Source organism: Saccopteryx bilineata, chromosome 1 (assembly GCF_036850765.1).
Source record: "Saccopteryx bilineata isolate mSacBil1 chromosome 1, mSacBil1_pri_phased_curated, whole genome shotgun sequence".
Taxonomy (NCBI): domain Eukaryota; kingdom Metazoa; phylum Chordata; class Mammalia; order Chiroptera; family Emballonuridae; genus Saccopteryx; species Saccopteryx bilineata.
Window position 1 is genome coordinate 34,057,988 of NC_089490.1, and position 21,752 is coordinate 34,079,739.

General features: G+C 39.8%; 1 protein-coding gene across 2 annotated transcripts in view; it reads right to left on the reverse strand.

The window, feature by feature from the left end:
• Positions 1–21,752, reverse strand: part of RAB23 (RAB23, member RAS oncogene family) — a 59,729-nt gene that overhangs the window by 6,413 nt on the left and 31,564 nt on the right. Inside the window, exon 7 of one of the 2 annotated variants that reach the window (XR_010728202.1) lies at positions 13,347–13,475. Coding sequence is in view for 1 of the 2 variants with exons in the window: in XM_066252861.1 (XP_066108958.1) it covers positions 20,294–20,430 (137 nt within the window). In the remaining variant the exon portion in view is untranslated. Of the gene's footprint in view, positions 1–13,346; positions 13,476–16,884; positions 20,431–21,752 lie in introns of those variants that run through there. The other variant, XM_066252861.1, reaches the window with a different exon arrangement.

The window sequence follows — 21,752 nt, forward strand, 5'->3', positions numbered from 1 at the left end:
TTATTTCTGAGGTAGGTCTCTTGTAGACAGCATATGTATGGGTCCTGTTTTCTTATCCAAGCAGCTACCCTATGTCTTTTGACTGAATCATTTAATCCATTTACATTTAAGATTATTGATATATACTTATTTATTGCCATTTTATTTTTTAAATCTACAATCCTCTTTCTCTCGATTTCTTTTTTCCTTTGCTCTTTTTACAGCAGGCCTTTTAACATTTTTTGCAGTACTGGTTTCGTTGTAATGAATTCCTTGAGTCTTTTTTGTCTGGGAAGCTTTTTATTTCTCCTTCAATTTTAAGTGATATCCTTGCTGGATAAAGTAGTTTTGATTGTAGGTTCTTGTTTTGCATCACTGTGAATATGTCTTGCCAGTCCCTCTGGCCTTAGGTTTTTCTGTTGAGAAGTCAGACATCATCCTTATTGGGTCTCCTCTTTGGGAAATTAACTGCTTTTCTCTTTCAGCTTTTAGTATTATTTCTTTGTCTCTTAACTTTGGCATTTTAATTATGATGTGTCTTGGTGTAGGCCTCCTTAGATTCCTCTTTAATGGTGCTTCTTGAACTTGTGGTACTTTTTCCTTCATCAATTTAGGGAAGTTTTCGGTTATGATTTCTTCAAACAGGTTCTCTTTCCCTTGTTTGTTCTCTTCTCTTTCAGGAACCCTTATGATGCAGATGTTGTTTCTCTTCATGTCACAGAAGTCCCTTAGAGTCTCCTCAGTCTTTTTGAGCCACTTTTCATTTTGCTGTTCTGCTTCTGTGCTTTAGTTTATCTTGTCCTCGATATTGCTGATTCAACCCTCTGCTTCATCCAGCCTGCTATTGATTCCTCCTAGTGCAATCTTTATTTCTGATACTGTATTTGTCATTTCTGACTGGTTCTTTTTAATGATATCAGTGTCCTTTTGGATGCTTGCTATCTCTTTAAGTTCTCATTATGTCCATCTATTGTTGCTCTAAGATCCTTGAGTATCCTAAAAATCATAATTTTAAACTCTGTGTCTAGTAGTTTGGATACTTCCATTTCATTTAGTTCTTTTTCTGGGGATTTCTTTTGTTGATTCATTTGGGTCATATTTCTTTGCTTATTTTGTCTTGTGTTTTAGGCAGTGCTGCTTTTGAAATTTGTTGTTGTGTCTTCATGAGGAAGATGGGCTTGGGGAAATCCAGGCCACCTGATTTCCTCTCTCTAGGAATGCTTCTTGCAGGTAGTACTTACCCTCCTGTGTATGTGAGTAGGTCTTTTGTGGGTACAGTTATCCCTTCAGGCTGGTTAGCTCTAAGGGTCAACCTTGGTCATGTGTATTAGAATCTATATGGTGTCTGTCCTGTTGGGCATATTTATTCTCCACAGTGTCTGGTGCCTACTGGACTCGTCCTTTGTGCTTGCTGCTTGTGTAGTTAGCTGAGTCTAGGGTTGGTACTGTCTGCCACCCACTACCAGTTGTGTTGGTTCTAGGCCTTCTTGGATTGGTGTCAGCTGTTGTTTGTAACCTGCTGTGGACTACCTGTTTGCACCTACTGCTCTGTTTGCTGTTTGTGTCTGCGTTTACTGTGCCAGGGTAGCATGGGAGGGACCAATCTTTGTATAAGGATCAGTTTCCTCCTGCTTAGAGATGACAGCAGTTCCATAAGAGCCCCAAGCTCTGTAAGATTTGCCTCCACTTTTCAGTTGCTCCATCTCCTCTTGCAGGTGCCTGGTCTTCCCACAGAGTTTTTTTCTGTTTGTTAGTTTGTTTTTGATAGAGACTCAGAGAGAGGGACAGGCAGACAGGAAGGGAGAGAGATGAGAGCATCAATTCTTTGTTTTGCCACCTTAGTTGTTCATTAATTGCTTTCGCATATGTGTCCTTGACCAGAGGGCTCCAGCCAAGCCAGTAACCCTTTGTTCAAGCCAGCAACCTTGGGCTTTATGCTAGCAATCTGGGCTCAAGCCAGCAACCATGGGGTCACTTCTATGATCCCAGGCTCAAGCCAGGTGAGCCTGTGCTCAAGCCAGTGACCTTGGGGTTTTGAACTTGGGTCCTCCACTTCCCAGTCCAATGCTCTATCCACAGCATCACTGCCTGGTCAGGCCCATAGAGTCTTCTGTAGACAGACTATAGTGTGGGTTCAGACTGGCCTCACCTAACAAACCCCTCTATAGGTTGCAAGCTTGATGGGTAGGGCAGCTGAGGTTGGGAGTACAACATTAATGGAATCCCCTACTTCAGGAGTCTCTTGGTCAAGAGCTCAGTATGGAGAAAATGGCCTCTACTCCAAACCCTAATCCCTCAGCCACTGCTGGATAGTAAAAAAAAATTTTTTTTTTCTCCAGCAAGGTGAGCACTAGGTTAAGATCAAGCTGGGCCAACAGTCCCCTTTGCAGAAGTTCTTACAGCTGGTGAGACCCTGGTCTCAGGGTGGAAGACTGAGAGAGTCCTCTTCTAAGGCTGACTGTGACCCCCCAGAAAGTGGCTAAGCCCCCTGAACCAGCCCCAACAATAGGCTCATGGGACCCACACTTTAAATGTCTGTGCTCCAAACCTCTCTCCCTTCCCCCTGTGGAATCTAGCCCAGCAGAGCAGGATATCCAGCACCTGCGCCAGCTATGTCCAATGCATATGAGCCGCTGTGCTGGTGCTGATCACAGAGAGTGGAACTCACCTCAGCTGGGCCAGGTGTGAGGCGCCTTTCCTTAGGATACCACTCTAGCAAGGGTTTTTAGGTCCTGAACTGATGCTTTCCATAGCTGGCCACTGGACATGCCAGCCCTGGGCCTCCCTGGCAGGAACCTGACACAGACCAGTGGGAGACACTGCCTGTAGCTGGCCCTCAGCAACCTTCTTGGAGCTACAAGCAATCCAGTTTGTGGCTGCCTCTGCTGGGCCCAGGTGCACATAGAAATACCAGCTGCACACCTAGGCTGGCTTTAACCACTCTGGGCCTGGGGGAAAGTCTTCTTGGGGGAAGACTTCAGTAGGGTGTGGCCCCAATAGTCTGGTGGATGTGGCCTCAGAGACCTAGAGGCGTGGTCTGCCCATGCTTTGGACAGTTTTTACGGAGTCTCCCATGAGGCTGAAGCACCTGTCATAGACTTGTGAGTGTGAGAGGGAAAGCTCTGGCCTCAACACCAGAAAACTTGAGTCACCAACATACCCTGTTTCCAGGCTGACTTTTCAGAACAACCCATCACTGTGACTGGAGCAGGAGAGACTCCCAGGAGTAGGGCAGTTGCTTTTCCCTGGGCTGATGCTGCACGAAAGGGACGGCTTCACACAGAAAGATGGCGACTGCAGTATTGGAGAATGACTCAGCACAGGGGTTCTGGTGGCCATCCCTGACAGTCTCTCTCCCTGGGCCTCCAACTTCACACTCTCCTCATGAAACTCCAGTCTTCTCAGCTCTCCATCCACCAGAGCCCTGGGTAAGTGGCTGTGAACGAGATTTTCTGCATGAGCCTTTTAAGACAGAGCCTACATCTCCAAAAGCTCATTCTTTCTTGCAGATAGAAAGCTGGCTGTTTTCACTGCCAAATGCTGTGTGGGCACCTTCTCTAGGCTCTGGAGTTCTAAGCTGAGGAGCCACACCTCTCAGGGTGACCCTCCCCTCAGTGAGAGTCCCTCCAGACCCTCAGCCACCACTCGCTCCTGGGAGGAGGGCAGCCCTTTCCGTGTCTCTGCCCTTCCTACCAGTCTCAGTGTGGCTTCTTCTGTGATCCTTTGTTACAGACTCCTCTTCATTTAGTCCAAAGTTGGTTTTTCAAGATGATTGTTATTAAATTTAGTTGTAATCCAATTTGGTCCTGGGAGGTGGTAGTTGGAACGTCTGCCCACTCTGTCACCATCTTGGAATCTGCATGTCTTTAGGTACTGACGTTTTTGTTTTGGGGGTAGATAAGCAGTAGATGGATTGCTGGGTCATATGGTAGTTATATTCTTAATTGTTTGAGGAACCACCATATTATCTTTCATAATTGTACTAGTTTACATTCCCACCAACAGTGAATGAGGGCTCCTTTTAGTCCATAACCTCTCCAACACTTATTACCTGTCTTTTTTATAACAGCCAATCTTACATGTATGAGGTGTTATTTCAGATAGCTAGCAAGGATGAGCATCTTTTCATATATCTGTTGGCCATTTGTATGTCTCCTTGGGAGAAGTGTCTGTTTAGGTCCTCTACCCATTTTTTTGTCGGATTGCTTGCATTTTTATTGCTGAACTTTGTGAGTTCTTTATATATTTTGGATATTAACCCCTTATCAGAGCTGTTGTTTGTACATATCTCCCATTTAGTTGGCTGCCTTTTTGTTTTGTTGCTGGTTTCTTTTGCTGTGCAGAAGCTTTTTAGTTTGATAGTCCCATTCATTTATTGTTGTCTTTACTTCTTTTGCCTTTGGGGTCAAATTCATAAAATGTTCTTGTAATGCCAGTGGCCAAAGCCAGGCAGGTCCACATTGGATTTGGGCAGACAGTAGAAAAACTGTAGAGCCGGAAAGGGTTGGGCTATTCCGTTTAATAAAGTCTCAGGACAGTGGACAAGCACACAGGCAGGGGAAACTGCCTCTCAGGCAAACAGACAGCAAAATGGCCCCTCACAGTGGTAGGCAGGTAATCCTCCACCCACAGTCCCCCTGAGCACAAGCACCCATAGCCTAATATAGGCCGTACACATGTGGTGCTGCCACGTACTCATGCACCAATCAGGCAAAGTGCTTACAGCCAGTAAACCAGCAAGGAAGCCTAACACAGCTGCCCCACAATTCTCCACAGCCAAGGTCCATAAATTTAGTGCTTGTTTTCATCTATGTAATGTATTGTTCCAGACCTTATATTTAGATCATTGATCCATTTTGAATTAATTTTTGTGCAGGGGGACAGGTGTAGTCATTCTTTTGCATGTGGCTTTCCATTTTCCCAGCACCATTTATTGAAGAGGCTTTCTTTTCTTCATTGTGTGTTTTTGGCTCCTTTGTTAAAAATTATTTGTCCATATATATGTGGTTTTATTTCTGGGCTTGATACTTTTTTTTTTTCTAAAGTTGGAAACTGGGAGGCAGTCAAGACAGGCTCCCGCATAAACCTGACTGGGATCCACCCAGCATGCCCACCAGGGGGCGATGCTCTGCCCATCTGGGACGTCGCTCTGCTGCAACCAGAGCCACTCTAGCGCCTAAGGCAGAGGCCACAGAGCCATCCTCAGCGCCCGGGCCAACTTTGCTCCAATGGAGCCCTGGCTCGGGAAGGGAAGAGAGAGACAGAGAAGGAGAGGGGGAGGGGTGGAGAAGCAGATGGGCGCTTCTCCTGTGTGCCCTGGCTGGGAATCGAACCCGGGACTCCTGCACGCCAGGCCGACGCTCTACCACTGAGCAAACCGGCCAGGGCCTCTGGGCTCGATTCTATTCCATTGTTCTGTATGTCTTTCTGCCAATACCATGCCATTTTGATTACATGGCTCTGTAGTATAAATTGAAGTCAGGAAGTGTGCTAACTCCAGCTTCATTTTTTCTCAGGATTGCTTTGGCTATATGGGTTTTTTTATGGTCTCATATAAGCCTGGTGATTTTTTGTTCCATTTCTTTAAAAAAATGACATTGGGATTTTAATGCATTAAACTTATATATTGCTTTGGATAATATGACCATTTTATCTATGTTGGTTCTTCCAATTCATGAACAGAGTATTTTTCCATTTCATTATGTCCTTTTTTATTTCATTAATGCTTTGCAGTTTTCAATATATAGGTCCTTCATATCCTTTATTTTTATTTCTAGGTATTTTTTGTTGTAATTGTAAAAAAAATTTTTTTAGTTCATTTTCTGAAGTTTTGTTGTTGGCATATAGGAAAGCTGTAGACTTTTGTATATTGATTTTGTATCCTGTGACTTTGCTGTATTGGTTTATTGCTTCTAATGGTTTTTCGGTGGAGTCTTTGGGGTTTTCTATGTACAGGATCACGTCATTTACAAAAGTGGTATTTTCACTTTTTCTTTATTGATACGGATGCCTCTTAAGTCTTATCTTGCATGATTGCTCTGGCCAAAACTCTCAGAACTCTGTTGAATAAAAGTGGAGAGAGTGGGTAGTCTTGTCTTGTTCCTGATATTAGAGGAAAAGCCTTCAGTTTTTCACCATTTAGTATGATATTGCCTGATGTCTTATCATATATGGCCTTTATTATGTTGAGGTACTTTCCTACTACACACATTTTAATGAGTGTTTTAAACATATATGGACATTGTATCTTATTGAATGCCTTTTCTGCATCTAAAGATAGGATCACATGATTTTGTCCTTTGTTTTGTTGATGCGATGTATTACATTGATCGATTTTTATTTATTTATTTATTTTTTACAGAGACAGTGAGTCAGAGAGAGGGATAGACAGGGACAGACAGACAGGAACAGAGAGAGATGAGAAGCATCAATCATTAGATTTTTGTTGCGGCACCTTAGTTGTTCATCGATTGCTTTCTCATATGTGCCTTGACCACGGGCCTTCAGCAGACCGAGTAACCCCTTGCTGGAGCCAGTGACCTTGGGTTCAAGCTGGTGGGCTTTTTTTTTTTTTTTCTCAAATCAGATGAGCCCGCGCTCAAGCTGGCGACCTCGGGGTCTTGAACCTAGGTCCTCTGCATCCCAGTCCGGCGCTCTATCCACTGTGCCACCACCTGGTCAGGCTGATAGATTTATGTATGCTGAACCATCATTGTGCTCCTGGAATGAATCCCACTTGATCATGATGTATTATATTTTTAATGTATTATTGTATTCGATTGCTAGTATTTTGTTTAGGATTTTTAAATCTGTATTCATTAGAGATACTAGTCTGCAGTTTTCTTTTTGTGTGTTGTTCTTGCCAAGCTTTGGTATCAGGGTTATATTGGCCTCATAAGATAGATGTGTTAGGGAGTATTGCTGATTCTATTTTTTGGAAAACTTTGAGAAGGATAGGTACCAAATCTTCTTTGAATGTTTAGTAGAATTCACTAGTGTAGCCATCTGGTCCAGGACTTTTATCTTGGGGGAAGTTTTTGATAGTTGTTTCTATTTCCTCCCAGCTTATGAATATATTTAGGTTTTCTACTTCTTTGTGACTCAGTATAGGAAGATTGTGTAGTTCTAGTAACATCCATTTCTTCTAGATTGTTAAATTTGGTGGCATATAATCTTTCTAGTATTCTAGTATGATCCTTTGCGTATCTATGATGTCTGTCGTAATTTATCCTCTTTCATTTCAGATTTTGTTTATATTTCTCTTTTCTCCTTAGAGAATCTAACCAGGGACTTGTCGATTTTATTGATCATTTCAAAGAACTAGTTCCTTGTTGTATTAATTTTTTGGATAGTGTTTCTGTTTTCTATTTCATTTAGTTCTCTAATTTTTACTATTTCCTTTGTTATGCTGACATTGGGTTGCCTTGTTCTTCTCTTTCTAGTTCTTTAAGATGTGATGTTAGGTTGTTTACTTGGGATCTCTTTTCTTCATATAAGCCTGTAATGACAAAAACTTTCTTCTTATTACTGCTTTTGCTACATCTCAGAAGTTTTGAAATGTCATGTTGTCATTCTTGTTTGTATATATTTTTTTATCTCTGCTTTTATTTCTTCTTTGACCTAGTCATTATTTAGAAGTAGGTTTTTGTTTTCTTTACTTCCTTTTTGTAATTGAATTCTAATTTCAAAGACTTATGGTCAGAGAATATGCATGGTATAATTTCAATCTTCTTGAATTTATTGAGGCAAGTTTAGTGGCCCAACATATGGTCTATATTTGAGAATGTTCCATGCACACTGGAAAAAAATTGTATACTATTATGTTCTGGGGTGAAATATTCTATAAATGTCTATTATGTCCATTTGGTGTAGTGTGTCATTTAAGGCAATATTTCTTTATTTTCTATTTGGATAATCTATTCAGGTGTCCCCAAACTACGGCCCGTGGGCCGCAATGCGGCCCCCTGAGGCCATTTATCCAGCCCCCACTGCACTTCTGGAAGGGGCACCTCTTTCATTGGTGGTCAGTGAGAGGACCACTGTATTTGGCAGCCCTCCAATGGTCTGAGGGACAGTGAACTGGCCCCTTGTGTAAAAAGTTTGGAGACCCTTGATAAAGCCATCAATGATGTGTTGAGATCTCCATGTATGATTTTGTTTTTGTCTGTTTCTCTCTTTAGATGTTAGTAGATGTCTTATATACTGTATTTTGGTGCTCCCTGATTTGTTGCATATATATTAAGTGTTATGTCTTCTTGATATAGTGTCACCTTTATTATTATGCAATGTTCATCTTTGTCTCTTTTTTACCTTTGTTGTCTTGAAGTCAGCATTGTCAGATATTAATATGGCTACACCTCCTATTCTTTGGATATTATTTGCTTGGAGAATTGCTTTTCAACCTTTCATTTTGAGTTGTTTTGTTCTTGCAGCTTAAGTGTATTTCTTGAAGGCAGCATATGGTCAGGTTTTACTTTTGATCCAATCTGCTACTCTGTGCCTCTTTATTGGTGAGTTCAGTCTATTCACATTTAGGGTAATTATTGATGCTTAAGTATTTCCCAAAATCATCTTATGTTTTGTTTTCTGGTAGCTCCGTGTCTCATTTGGTTCTTCTCTTTTGTGTTTCAGTCAACTTTTGTTTGGTGGTATTTCATATTTCTTTCCCGTGTTCCTTTTTGAAGCTATGTGTTTCACTAGTGGCTTTTTTTGTAGGTGGTAACTCTTAGGTTATTAAGAGGAAAATTTCATATGTACAAGAGTCCTTAGTCTTATGAATGCTTCTGCATTCCATCCTCCTTTGCTACTACAGATCTTTATCCGTTCCACTGCTATTTCATTGTCACAGATTACACTGGAAACAAATTTTTTTTCATTTTCTGTTGCATGAGGTTTTAGAACTGTTTCTATATATTTCTGCATTGCTCATTCCAAATCTGAAATCCGTTTTTTTTGGTGCAGCTCTAGTTTCTATGCAATTTTAATTTCTTTTTGTTACAGTTAATGGCATGTATTAGTTTTTAAATTGGAGTTAAAGGGCAGTGACTCTTGGATTGAACATAACCACAAGGCAATTAATGTTTTACAAACATCACTTTTACATAATTATAGTTGTTTTTAAATGTAAATAATTATTATCTAATAAAAACACCCTCTTATTTTAAGATTGAACCATGGCTTCTTCGAGTAGTCATAAATGTAAGAATAGTACTGACACCTTCTGTTATATATGTAGCTGTTACACACTTCAAAGTTAAAGGCGCAATATTTCATCATTTGTGACACATGAATATATTGCTTATTTTCAAGTTCCCCTTGGCGATCAAGATAAGAACTGCGTTCCTCATATTGTTTTCATAATTGTGAGGAAATACTTTGTGACTGGACAAAAGGAAAATGCAAAGGAATGCCATTTGGTATTCCCATGGTTTGTCATGAACCTAAGGACCACAGCAGTGACTGTTATTTCTGTCTGATCCATACAAACGGCATCAGCAAGAAAAAAAACGGCATCTGATCACATATCCTAATATTCCTTCAGCAATACGACCTATCCCACACTCTGAGACACTCCCGATTCGAGTTTTCAATGGTTTTATTTTTTCTAAGGACGAAGAAAGTGAACATGGTGATCAAGTGTATTTTGATAAGATGCATGAGGAAATGGTTGTAGAATCTGAAGGGTCTTCTTCTGATGCCAAGCAGTCATTAACCCCTCAGCAGCTTAGCCAACCCAAACTGAATGACCTCGTAAGAGATTTGGGCCTATCAAAGAAAGCAGCTGAGTTATTAGCCTTCAGGCTTCAAGAAAAGAATGTACTTCACTGGTCAGCTAAAGTATCCCATTTCAGGAAGCGTGAAAAAATTTTTTGTGGACTTTTCCCCCAAAGACAAACACTTGGTTTACTGTCATGATATCAGTAGTCTTCTCAGCCAGCTAGGTGTTACCACTTACAGTCCAACAGAATGGCGGCTATTTCTTGACAGCTCTAAACAAAGTCTGAATGTGTTCTCCTACACAACAGTAATGTTTATGCAGCGGTTCCAATTGGTTATTCAACTCATCTGCGAGAAGATTATAATGACATAAAAATTGTCCTCGACTTTCTGAAGTATGAAGAGCATAACTAGATCATTTGTGTGGATCTTAAGATGGTAAATTTCCTGCTAGGACAACAGAGAGGTTTCACGAAGTATCCTTGCTTTCTGTGTTTGCGGAACAGCCAAGCTCGGGACAAACACTGAACACAGGAGTGGCTGAAACTTGAAGCTCTGGAAGTAGGATGGAAAATATTGTGAATGAACTTGTAGTTAATCGAGACAGGATCATTTTCCCCCCACTTTACATCAAACTTGGCTTAATGAAGCAGTTTGTTCAGGCTTTGAATGGAGAAAGTGAATGCTTTCAACATATTATTTCTGCTTTTCCTGACTTGTCTTTCGAGAAGATAAAAGCAGGTGTATTCGATGGACCTCAAATTTGAACCCTGATACGTGATGAAGAATTTTCCAGGAAGATGAATAAGAAGGAGAAAGCAGCATGGCAGTCTTTTGTGGCAGTTACAAAGAACTTCCTTGGCAACAAAAAAGCAGAAAACTATAAACTTCTGGTTCAAAGGATGCTGTTGCTGTTGGCTTTCCACAACATTGGATGTAACATGAGCGTTAAGATTTATTTCATGAACAGTCACCTTGATAAGTTTCCTGAAAACCTTAGAACTGTTAGTGATGAGCAGACTACTGCGGGAGCATCAAACGAGATTGTCCTCAACAAGTACACAAATGCAAGAGCTACAAATGCAAATTTTTGCCTGCATAGAATTTAAGTAAGTTTTGCGCAAATTTTATGATTAAAATAAGTGTTTTAACATGCTCTATTTCAAAATTGTAGACAAATTCTGGTGCAATCATATCTTTTAGTGTACTAGTGTATTTACTGCATTATATAAGTTATTATATTTTCATAAAGATGATGCCCAAGAAGGCATTCTATTTCATTATGTTAAACTAAATGTTGAAAATTTTACAATAAGACGAAAACCTAAAATCTTGAATTGCAAAAAAAACACTGTATCTTACAGAGAAAATCTAATGTCAGATTTGAGATCAGCACACTTGAATTAGGTAAGAACAAGTGTTTTTGTGGGTGCAACAAAAATTTTGTTGCCCAGTGTTATCCTTGTTTTTATAATAACTTCCTTGGTGCTTTTACTTATAGTTTTGTTTTTGTTCTTTGTATCTGGTAGTATAACCCCTTGAGTATTTCCCATATTGGGGTTTTTCTGGTGATAAATTTCCTCGGCTTCTCTATGTCTGGAGAAGTTTATATTTCTTTATAATTGAAGGGTAACTTTGATGGATATAGTATTCTTGGCTGGTAATTCAAGTCTTTCAGGACTTTGAATGCTTGGGTCCACTCTCTTCCAGCTTGTAGAGTTTCTGATGAGAAGTCTAATGATAATCTAATGGGCCTTCCTTTATGTGTTGTGTTCTTCTTTTTCCTAGCTACCTTGAGGACTCTTTCTTTGTCATTGGTTTTTGAAAATTTTATTATGATGTGACTTGGAGAAGGTCTGTTTGGGTTGAGGTAACTCTGCACTCTGTTTGCTTCTTGATTTTGAAGATCTTGGATAGATTTCATCAATTATTTGTTTGAATAGGCCCTCCATCCCTTTCTCCCTCTCTTCCTCTGACATATTGCTCTTTTTGATGGAGTCAGACAATTCTTGTAGTGCTCTATCATTTTTTTTTTTTTACATTTGTGAGTTTCCCTCCTCTCTGTAGCACCTCTAGTTGCCCGTCTTTGATGCCACTGATTCTCTCCTCTATCTGGCCTATTATCTAAACTTGCTACCTCATTTTTCAATTCATGTATTGAGTTCTTCATCTCTGTTTTTAAAGTTTCAATCTCCTTGGTGAAGTACTCATTTTGTTCATTAATTTGTTTTTTGTGCTTGTTAAATTGTCTATCAGTGTTTTCTCACATCTCAATGAGCATTTTCAGAACTTCAATTTTGAATTCTGTATTGTTTAACTCCAAAGTTTCCATGTAAATGAGATTGCTTTCTGGAGATTTTTCTTTTTGAACTTCATCTTTTATTTTGTATAGCCATGGTATTTGTTTTCTTCTTCCTTGATGGCATTTGACAGTGGTATTGTTAAGAAATCTAACAATAAACAACTAAAAAAATTAAAAATACAATGAAAAATAGAAAAAATTAAACATAATAGTAGTAGTGAAAATCCACTAAAAACAAAGCAAAAAAACAAAAAATTAGCAAACAAAACACAAAAAAAGAATTTAAAAAATTAAAGAAAATAAGGTTTAAAAGAGAGAAAGAGGTCCTGGCCGGTTGGCTCAGTGGATAGAGGGTTGGCCCAGTGTGCAGACCTCCTGAGTTCTATCCCAGGTCAGGGCACACATGAGAAGCAACCATCTGTTTCTCTCCCCCTCTCTCTTCCTCTTCTCTCTCTCTTCCCCTCTTGCAACCAGTGGCTTGATTGGTTTGAGCATTAGCCCCAGGTGCTGAGGATAGCTCAGCTGTTCCCCAGCATCGGCCTCAGGTACTGAGTATAGCTCAATTGGTCCAAGCATCAGCCCCAGACAGGGGTTGCTCAGTGGATCCCATTGAGGAAGCATGTGGAAGTCTCTTGATCTTCCCTCCTCTCACTTAAAAAACAATTCAGTTTTGAGGTTTTTGTTTTCTTCCAGTAGGAGGCACTGTATTACAAGTTTTAGCTCTGTGAAATTCCTGGCCTGACCTCTGCTGAGACTCTGCTGTCGCAATGAGGTGGGCTGAATTGAGATGATGTGTGCAGCATGTTGTGAGGGCTCTATGGCTTTATCAGTGGCGATCTCAGGCCTCCCGGTGTTCCTCCCAAGGTCTCAACAGACCAGGAGAACAGACACGGAGCACCTTTGTTCTTTAGGGGAGAGAGTGGCTCTGGAGAGCTAGCTGCAGGGTCTCTGCCACTCTCCTTACCTGATGAGAAAGAGGTGGGATCTGGGAGGCTGGGGGTCTGCACTTTGGTTTTCTCTGTCTCTGGGCCAGGTGTGGACTGCTGGCACCACGGGAACACCGGCCATGACCACTTGTACTATTGCTGCTTTGGCTTAGTATCTCCCCCTCTGCCTCTCATCATTCCTCTCGGCAGGATACCCAGTCACCCTGGGTTTCTCCCCTCTCTGGACCCCCCGGCAGACAAAGCCCCAAACAATCTGGGCCTCTCTCCTCTCCACAGCTGACTGAGAGTGCATCTTATCTTCAATCCCCCTTCTCAACCCTTCCCACCTTTAGTTTATTCAATGCGTGGATCTTTCCAGGAATGCCTGCAAGCCCAGCTGGGGCTGTTTTACTGCATTATACCTGTTCAATTTGTTGAAATTTCAAGAGGAGAAATCAAGGACATCTCTCATGCTGCTGTAAGTCTGATGTCATCCTTTTTATTTTTTTTTCAAACTCAAGTTTTTGTTAGATCATTAGTATTCTTTCACACTGGAAAACAGATCCAGATATTTATAAATATAGAGGAGGGCAAAAGTAGGTTTACAGTTATAATACTAGTAAGTACAATAAATAATAATACAAGAATAAACTATGTTTCACACACAATTAAAAACCTACTTAACCTATTTTTGCCCACTCTGTGTATATATTTATCAGTAAAGACAATACTGAGCTTTGTTTTCTGGGCAAAAATTTCAAATTAGTCCCTCTTCATAAAATGCAATTACAATCTAAGGACATTCATGGTTGCTTTAATTGTCAGTTCCAAGTCTGCCTCATTTAAATCTTTCCATTTCACGGAAAATGTCTCATTGAAAACCATGGTAAAGCCCCTTGATTTGTCAGCAGATTCTAATTTGCTGCTGTCAAGTTCACTGTCAGAATAAGATTTTTTTTTTGTGCCATCTGGTTCTTTATCAGCTCTTGGAAAATAAAGAAAAAGACAATCAAGTTTTCTTTAGGTTCTCAAGGATTGTCAGTTTCTAGAAATCCCTCCCATTCAGGGAAGTACTCCCCCTTCCCACTGACTCTATGTCATGTCAATCTGGGACTTTCCATAAAATATTCCAGCTTGGCCTTTGTAATTTTTGCATTGTTTCCCATTGTTTGCAGTGGAGCCTATGGAGTATTTCTTATCGCAGACTTGGAAGAACTGTAACCTATCATCTCCAAGCTGCTTCAAGCTGGTCTGCTGGCCTCCAGCCCTCTGTACCTCCAGCATGAGCCACATTCAAGGGGCAGTGGCCTCAAGCTGTTATTTTTAAGAATGGAAATGTGATTTATTTTCAAATGATGAAACTCTCCACAGTCACATTTTTATCCTCATTTATACTGTCATCTTTACATAGGTAGTACATTTGGACTATATGGGAATTCAATGTATGTTTTGTCTATGTTGACCTATTTACCAGTGGCCCTCACTGGGATAGGGATACCATTTCTCGAATGTAAAGTACAATTTTAGGCCTGACCAGGCAGTGGCGCAGTGTATAGAGTATTGGCCTGGGACGTAGAGGACCCAGGTTCAAAATCCAAGGTTGCTGGCTTGAGTGCGGGGTCGCTGGCTTGAGATGGAATCACAGGCTGAGGACATGACTCCATGGTTGCTGGCGTGAAGCCCAAGGTCACTGGCTTGAGTAAGGGGTCACTCACTGTGCTGTAGCCCCCCATACCGCCAGTCAAGGCACATAAGAGAAAGTAATCAATGAACTAAGGTGCCACAACTATGAGTTGATGCTTCTCATCTCTCTCCTGTCTGTCTCTTACTGTCCCTATCTCTATCACAAACATAAATAAATAAATAAACAAATAAATAAATAAAGTAAGCAAGTAAAAACAATTTTAGGACAGCCCTTTTGCCTCCCAGTCATGTTCCTATCCTCACCCTTGCTCCCTCTAGTGTAAGCTAGCAGGACCTACAGGGGAGTTGACAGGAGCCGTTCATCCCTGAGGACGGTAACACTGCTACCAGGTTAGAAATCTGGAAGATGTAGAATTGTCCCTTCTGGTATTTTAACGTAGGAATCCCTGATATTGAAAAAAAAAAAAATCTCTAAAATGTCAACCGCCGGCTTCCAGCTATGCTTCCCTTCTAGTGCCAGTAGTGCATCCTCTAGGGGGCGCCATTCACACTGTTTCCACATGAACAGTGTCCTCTCTTTAATTTAATGAAACATTTGTTAGCCAAGTGAGAGGCATTAGTCAGAAGGACACAATGAGTGCCCGCATGGCTGGGGTTCTTTTTTTTGGGGGGGGGGGCTCAGTCTAGCACCCAGGCTCAGAATTCACCCTAAAGAGAGGTGATCAACTAATTAAGAGAACTGTGCTACAACATTTCAAAATTGGAAAGCATGAAAGACTAACAACCACTGAAAGCAGCAGAGTAAGGATCTGGCAAACTAAATTAAGTGCAATTTTAAGTAGATGACATCCATGTATTTGTCCCTTTCACGTTAATGTGATCAACAGTAACGTTACTGGAGTGCATATATGTGATAATGCTAGTTTTGAAAGCTGGAGTTTACGATTATTCATAAACAAAAATGGAAAGACAAAAAGCCAAGTTTTAGAAAAGGCAAGACAACAGAAACAGCAGTGAGCTTGAGCATCTCTGTGTGTATGTCTACCTACACAACGGGCAAATGAAATGGACCCTCTGCTTAGGGACATGACTGCATTCTTAAGTTTTCAATCACTAAGAGTAAATAACTTGAACTGGACTACACCAATCTTTGAATTATCCATCTCAAACCACTAAATATCATAGCAAACATGCTTCCTTTGCATGTGGTGGGTGTTCAGATCACTTTGGCATTCACTCACACGTTTGGTGAGGGCTGATTTCAGTATCTAGCTAAGCTTTCGTACGCCATATTCCAGGGGTGACCAGCACTGATTAAACTGAGTGCAGCAATTTAACAAAAGGTATCAGAAAAAGATAAAAACCTGGGATTGAAAAACTAACCTAGCATTTGGATCCAAGGAGTATTATACATACATCTCCAAATATAATCATCAGATGTCAGATCTAATGATACATGGCTTGAGACAAAACAGAATGCAGAAAGGTGATAAGCTTTGCTGCAGGAAGACCTGGTACAAGCCTCTAACCCCCTCTCTTACCAGCAGAGGGCCCCAGGCAATCCTGCCCTCCCCAGCTGTAAAATGGAGTAATAATGCTCTTTGGGTTATGAACTTATAAAGAAAATACAACAGTCAAGGTGCTTAGGTGCTGGCTAACAGAAGGCATTTGTTAAATAAGTTTGAATTATATTTTATACCACAGGACAAAGTAAATGTATTATTTGGTGGCAGAGGTTCAAAACATGAGGAAACAACTTTTCTTTTTTTTCCTTTTTTTTTTTTTTCTGTATTTTTCTGAAGCTGGAAACAGGGAGAGACAGACAGACTCCCGCATGCGCCCGACCGGGATCCACCCGGCACGCCCACCAGGGGCGACGCTCTGCCCACCAGGGGGCGATGCTCTGCCACGACCAGAGCCACTCTAGCGCCTAGGGCAGAGGCCAAGGAGCCATCCCCAGCGCCCGGGCCATCTTTGCTCCAATGGAGCCTTGGCTGCGGGAGGGGAAGAGAGAGACAGAGAGGAAGGAGGGGGGGAGAAGCAAATGGGCGCTTCTCCTATGTGCCCTGGCCGGGAATCGAACCTGGGTCCCCCACACGCCAGGCCGACGCTCTACCGCTGAGCCAACTGGCCAGGGCCTACAACTTTTCTTTAAAACTGACTGATACTAATAGAATTAGAAAGGAAACAGTTTTCTAAGGCAAAATTATTTAAACCACAGTGCGACTAAATTGCATTAACTATATCCCACTATCAATAAAGTGAGTATGCTAAATATTTGGTTTCCACCCATGAAACATAGCAAAACACACAAAATTCAAGCTTTGAAAAGCATTTATTTTTTGATTATTGGAATTCATCTTTCATGAAATTTTTATTAAGTAGTGTATTTTAAATTAAGCTCAAGGGCATAATTGCAACCCAACAGCAATACATACAAGTGGTTTTCCATTCAAATTTACAAAAGCATTATTTAGTAACAAAAATATAGAAGGGGTTGAAATTGCCTTTTAATCCAAAAATTTTAAGACCATTTACCAACATCTTACTATAGCTATTTCAAGAGAGAGGAGAAAAGGACTATTAATAAAGATTATCACAAACCATCCAGTTACCTTAGAGTTAGGTAATTGGATATTTCCGAGTCCACTGTGGTTTTAAATATTTTGTTAGCAAATAAATTCACTTGTATGAAAGGCTTTAGGGTAAAATCATGTTTTAGGGTAAAATCCTAGAGTGAGAACAGTACACATGATATTCATAACTGTAACTAGCAGTTAAAACAGAGTAAATCTATGTGTTCATTAGATTGTACAGTGTAGTACAAATTCTTACAGTTAATTTTGTTTTCAGAGAAACAGATATCCAATAATGAGAGCACTTCAGCAACTTACCAGTAACTATTTCAAAGGTTTTGAAAAGGATTCTATCAATTCCTATTTTACAGTAAAATAGTGCACTTCAAGTTGGGACATTAGGTCCTGAGGCCAACTCCTCATTCTAAGATCTTCAGAAAAGATCCTCGAGTCCCTAAAAGTCAGAGGCTCAATGGAGCACACTAACGAGTGTTCCTTCTAAGCACTACACTGCTAACTTCTGAAACAACCATCTGACTTGGCTCCACAATGAGGAACGGTGTTTATCCTCTTTTTGGTAGTGTTTTACCTTATTTTTAAAAAGTACACTTGTGCTATCAACTTTGGGCAGATGAAAAGAAAACCATTTAGCCTGGTTTTATTTAATTACGTTGCCTTATATAGGCTACCTGTATCCTATATAATTCAATAGGCCGACTGAAAGGAAAAGGAAACCTTAGGAACTTCAAAATACGACAATTATTACAGAGCTATATGTCTATGTGCTAAAAATTAGCCATGATGTAAAAAAAATGCATTGGAGCACAAATGTACAACATTCTGGGGTCTCAGACAAGTTCCTTCAGCAACCAACCATGAATGGTCCATGAGAAATTGGTGGTAAAGTTATTGAAAAGAATTAAGGGTCTCGGGGGAAAAAAATGAATGTCAATTTAGAAAGTTTTAGAATTAAATTGAGAATGTATTTAACATATCACTTGTGGCTGATTTTTAGGCCTACTTAATTATTTTAAATGATTAATTATAGTTAGATTTAAAAGACAGAAGTACAAATTAAAAATTCAAATGTGTAACAAAGATTTATCTTCGGTTATTGCAAAAAGAATAAAAAGGACAAAAGTACATAAAATTCTATTACAAACCGGAGGAACGACAACCATCAGAGATTACATTTTTTATGTGATACCAGTAACAATCTTCCACCAACACACATGTAACTAATATGAAATACAACTATATACCTACCATACTACATAATGTGATTTTCCTGATACTAAAAAACATAAAACTATTTGAAACAAAATATATATACTTTGTGTAAAAATGAACGAGACTATATTTCACAAGGAGTAGAAAACAAAATGTGAGTCACTAACTGGCAGCCAAGTTTTAGGAACCGAGTTTCCCCGACACCCATCCTGCCGCCAGCAATGGGCGTGGTGACAACTGGGACATGGAAATAAGCATTTTATATTACTTTGAAATATATAATGCCAGATGATGTCAACATTATGAAAAGCAAACATCCATTCTTGACCACTTAACAAAGACATGCCCCAGAAATCTCTATTAGGTTCTCACCATTAGTCTGGACGGGGGCTGAGTGGTATGGATGGAAGACTTAGGGAAATAAGAGAGAAATCATACAAAAGGAATATATAAAACATGGTGCATTTAGTACAAATAACGAAAAAGGACTTTATAGCACATTTTCCAAGAAACTTAATTTTTACACATTTTGAAATCCTGTAAAAACTAAGTATATTGCAAGGGGTTAAAAACAAAATCATTGATAAGTAATAATTAGTCTGAACAGAATTCATGCATTTATTTTAGTTGCAGAGCTACTGTCCCACGTCACAAAACTGATGCTCTGCCACGATTACATATTAAAATCATTTATTAAATTATATTTGCTCCTGACAGAGGCCTGTGAAAGTTCTGTACAAACCAAAGATCATAGAAATTTTTAAGTAATAATCATAAAATACCATACAAAAATGTGTAAACAAAAAGATGCTTTAGAGTTGCAGGGTGCTATAAAATCCCTAATGTGGATCACAACAAAAGATCATCTCTTGTGCATTTTAAAAAATTGTTAGCATAATCCTAAAAGTTCAAAACTGCGCTGTCAGTCGGCAGCAAAAGGCGCTGGAGGCCCCCACACTTTGCCAGGCCCCAGGGAGGAAGCGCAGACCTGCTGAGCCGCAGCTCAAGGCCCTGGCTCGCACAGGCACAGGCTCGCTGCGCTGCGGCCAAGGGACAGGGACGTATGGAAAACCTGCCGACAAGCCTCACCTGGGAAGTGCTCTAGCACTAAAACATGTGTACTCCTCTTACATCTACCCGGTCAGAGAAACCTGCTTTTAAAAGATATAAACAATATAAATTCTGATAGTAAAGCACTGTAAAAATTAGGTATGATATTTTTGGCACAAAGTACTTTTCAAATCTGAGCTTTCTTGCAAAATATACGTCTGGAATTTATTTGAAAAGCTTTTAACATATACACACTTGTAAATGGTTCTAGGAGTGAATGAACTAGACTCTGTGTGCTGGAATACTGCACACGCCTTCAGAGGATGTTGGTACCAAGCGTCGGCATGCACACCTCCACATCCCACATTCCATAGATATTGCACAAGTAACATCACTAACGCACACACTCATGCGGTCTGACAAGACTTAGGGTTTACCTGTCGGCATTATTTTTTGTAAGTATTTGGATTCAATACTATTTTCCAGAAAGCTAGATGACCAATTTCAGAAAAAGAACGTTTGATATCTTTCCTTGACCCATAATATTAAAATCTGTACCGATATATTTAGGCATCTATGTTTTCCGGCATTTAAAATTCAACAAAACCAGTTTTTGACATTTCTTACAGCATTCCTTCAAAAACAGGAGAAGCTTCGTCTAATGTAAAAAAAATTAAAATGAGTCCACAGGGCAGTAATTTTTTCACCAAAGATCACGCTCCCATCAGAAAAGCACTGCAGAACAATATTAAGTCTCTTGGCTTTCAGAGAGCCATCAGGTGCAAAGTCTGCTATAAAACTTGTACCAAACCATGACAGCTGGATGCAGTTCTTACTGAATTGCACTATTTTTTCCTGCCTAAAACATGTTAGGGTATGCTACAGCTGCTAAAAGGATTTCTGTTTTTCTTGGTCCTCTGTTTGTTGGGTCTAAGATTGATGACATCTCCACCATTAAGGGTACTTGAATTCTGACCCGAGTGACTTCCACCTGTGTTAAAGACACCTGTAATAAATTTAAGGAAAACACAGTGATTGCCACTGATAAGTTTCAGGGTTATCTACTGACGACTGCATCCTGCTTCTTAGTAAATCAGTAGTATTTCCAACTATTTACAATTTTAAGTTTTTGTTTTCATTTCATTCATTATTTATTTATTGAAAGATAAAGGAGACAAGAAGGGAGAGAGATAAGAAGCAACAACTCATAGGTGCATCACTTTAGTTGTTCACTGATTGCTTCTCATATGTGCCTTGTCCACGGGGCTCCAGATGAGCCAGGGACCTTTGGCTCAAACCAGCAACCTTGGGTTCAAAGCTAGTGACCTTGGGCTTCAAGCCAGCAACCTTTGGCATGGATGTTTTTTATCAATTTTTCCTATGTATCCTTTCAGAGATATTTTATCATTAGGGTAAACAAAAATGCATATATATTCTTTTTTTCCCTCCCTTTGCTATCCAAATGGTGATGTACTCTACACACTGCTCTGCATCTTTTCACTAACAATCCATTTTGGAAATATGGAATCAATAAATAAGATAATCGTAATAATTTCACTTATTAACTTTACATCATATAACTTCCTCAAGAATACTTGATTTGTGGTTAACAGCAGTATTTGTGAAATTTTATGTTAATAAAAATATTACATATGTAAAAGCTGATAGTAATGCAGGATTTTCCTATCAAGGCTAAAATGACAATTAAATAGTGTACAGATAAAATCATGACTAGATAAAATGGATAAATAGGGAAAAGAGTTTAACTATTATAGTTTCCACTTTGAACTGAGCTGGTCTTTATAAACCGTTTATCATCTTTGATACACAGAACTCTGGGCCAGAGACACTATCAACAATACAAAGGGTAACTAACTATAACCAATTCCTGCCCACAAGATGTTTACTATCTTAAAATAAAACAGTTTACAATCTAATAAGTGGGGTGAGTTATACAAAGAAGTAATGCTATAAGGCATTATATGTTAAGAGCCATAAAAGAGACACAAGATCCCACAGATGGTTCAAAGGACTGATTACATGTAGCTTATAGAAGGAGGAACTACATGAAGAAGGTGGAACAAGACACCTGGCAATGATCTTGTCCATCTAGAAGAAAACATGGGGCCAGCTATATAGTTGAGTGAGCTTTCTAGAGAGCCCATGAGGAATGAACAATTCTTTGACAGAAGATGAGAAAGGGAGATCATTCTTGATGGAAGAAGGAAAATGAGCAAAGTGAGTTAAGTAAAAACAGTGTTAAGAATGTTCAAGAAAGAGCAAGCTAGCTGCCTGGCAGAAGTGGTAAAAGATACATATATAACAGTG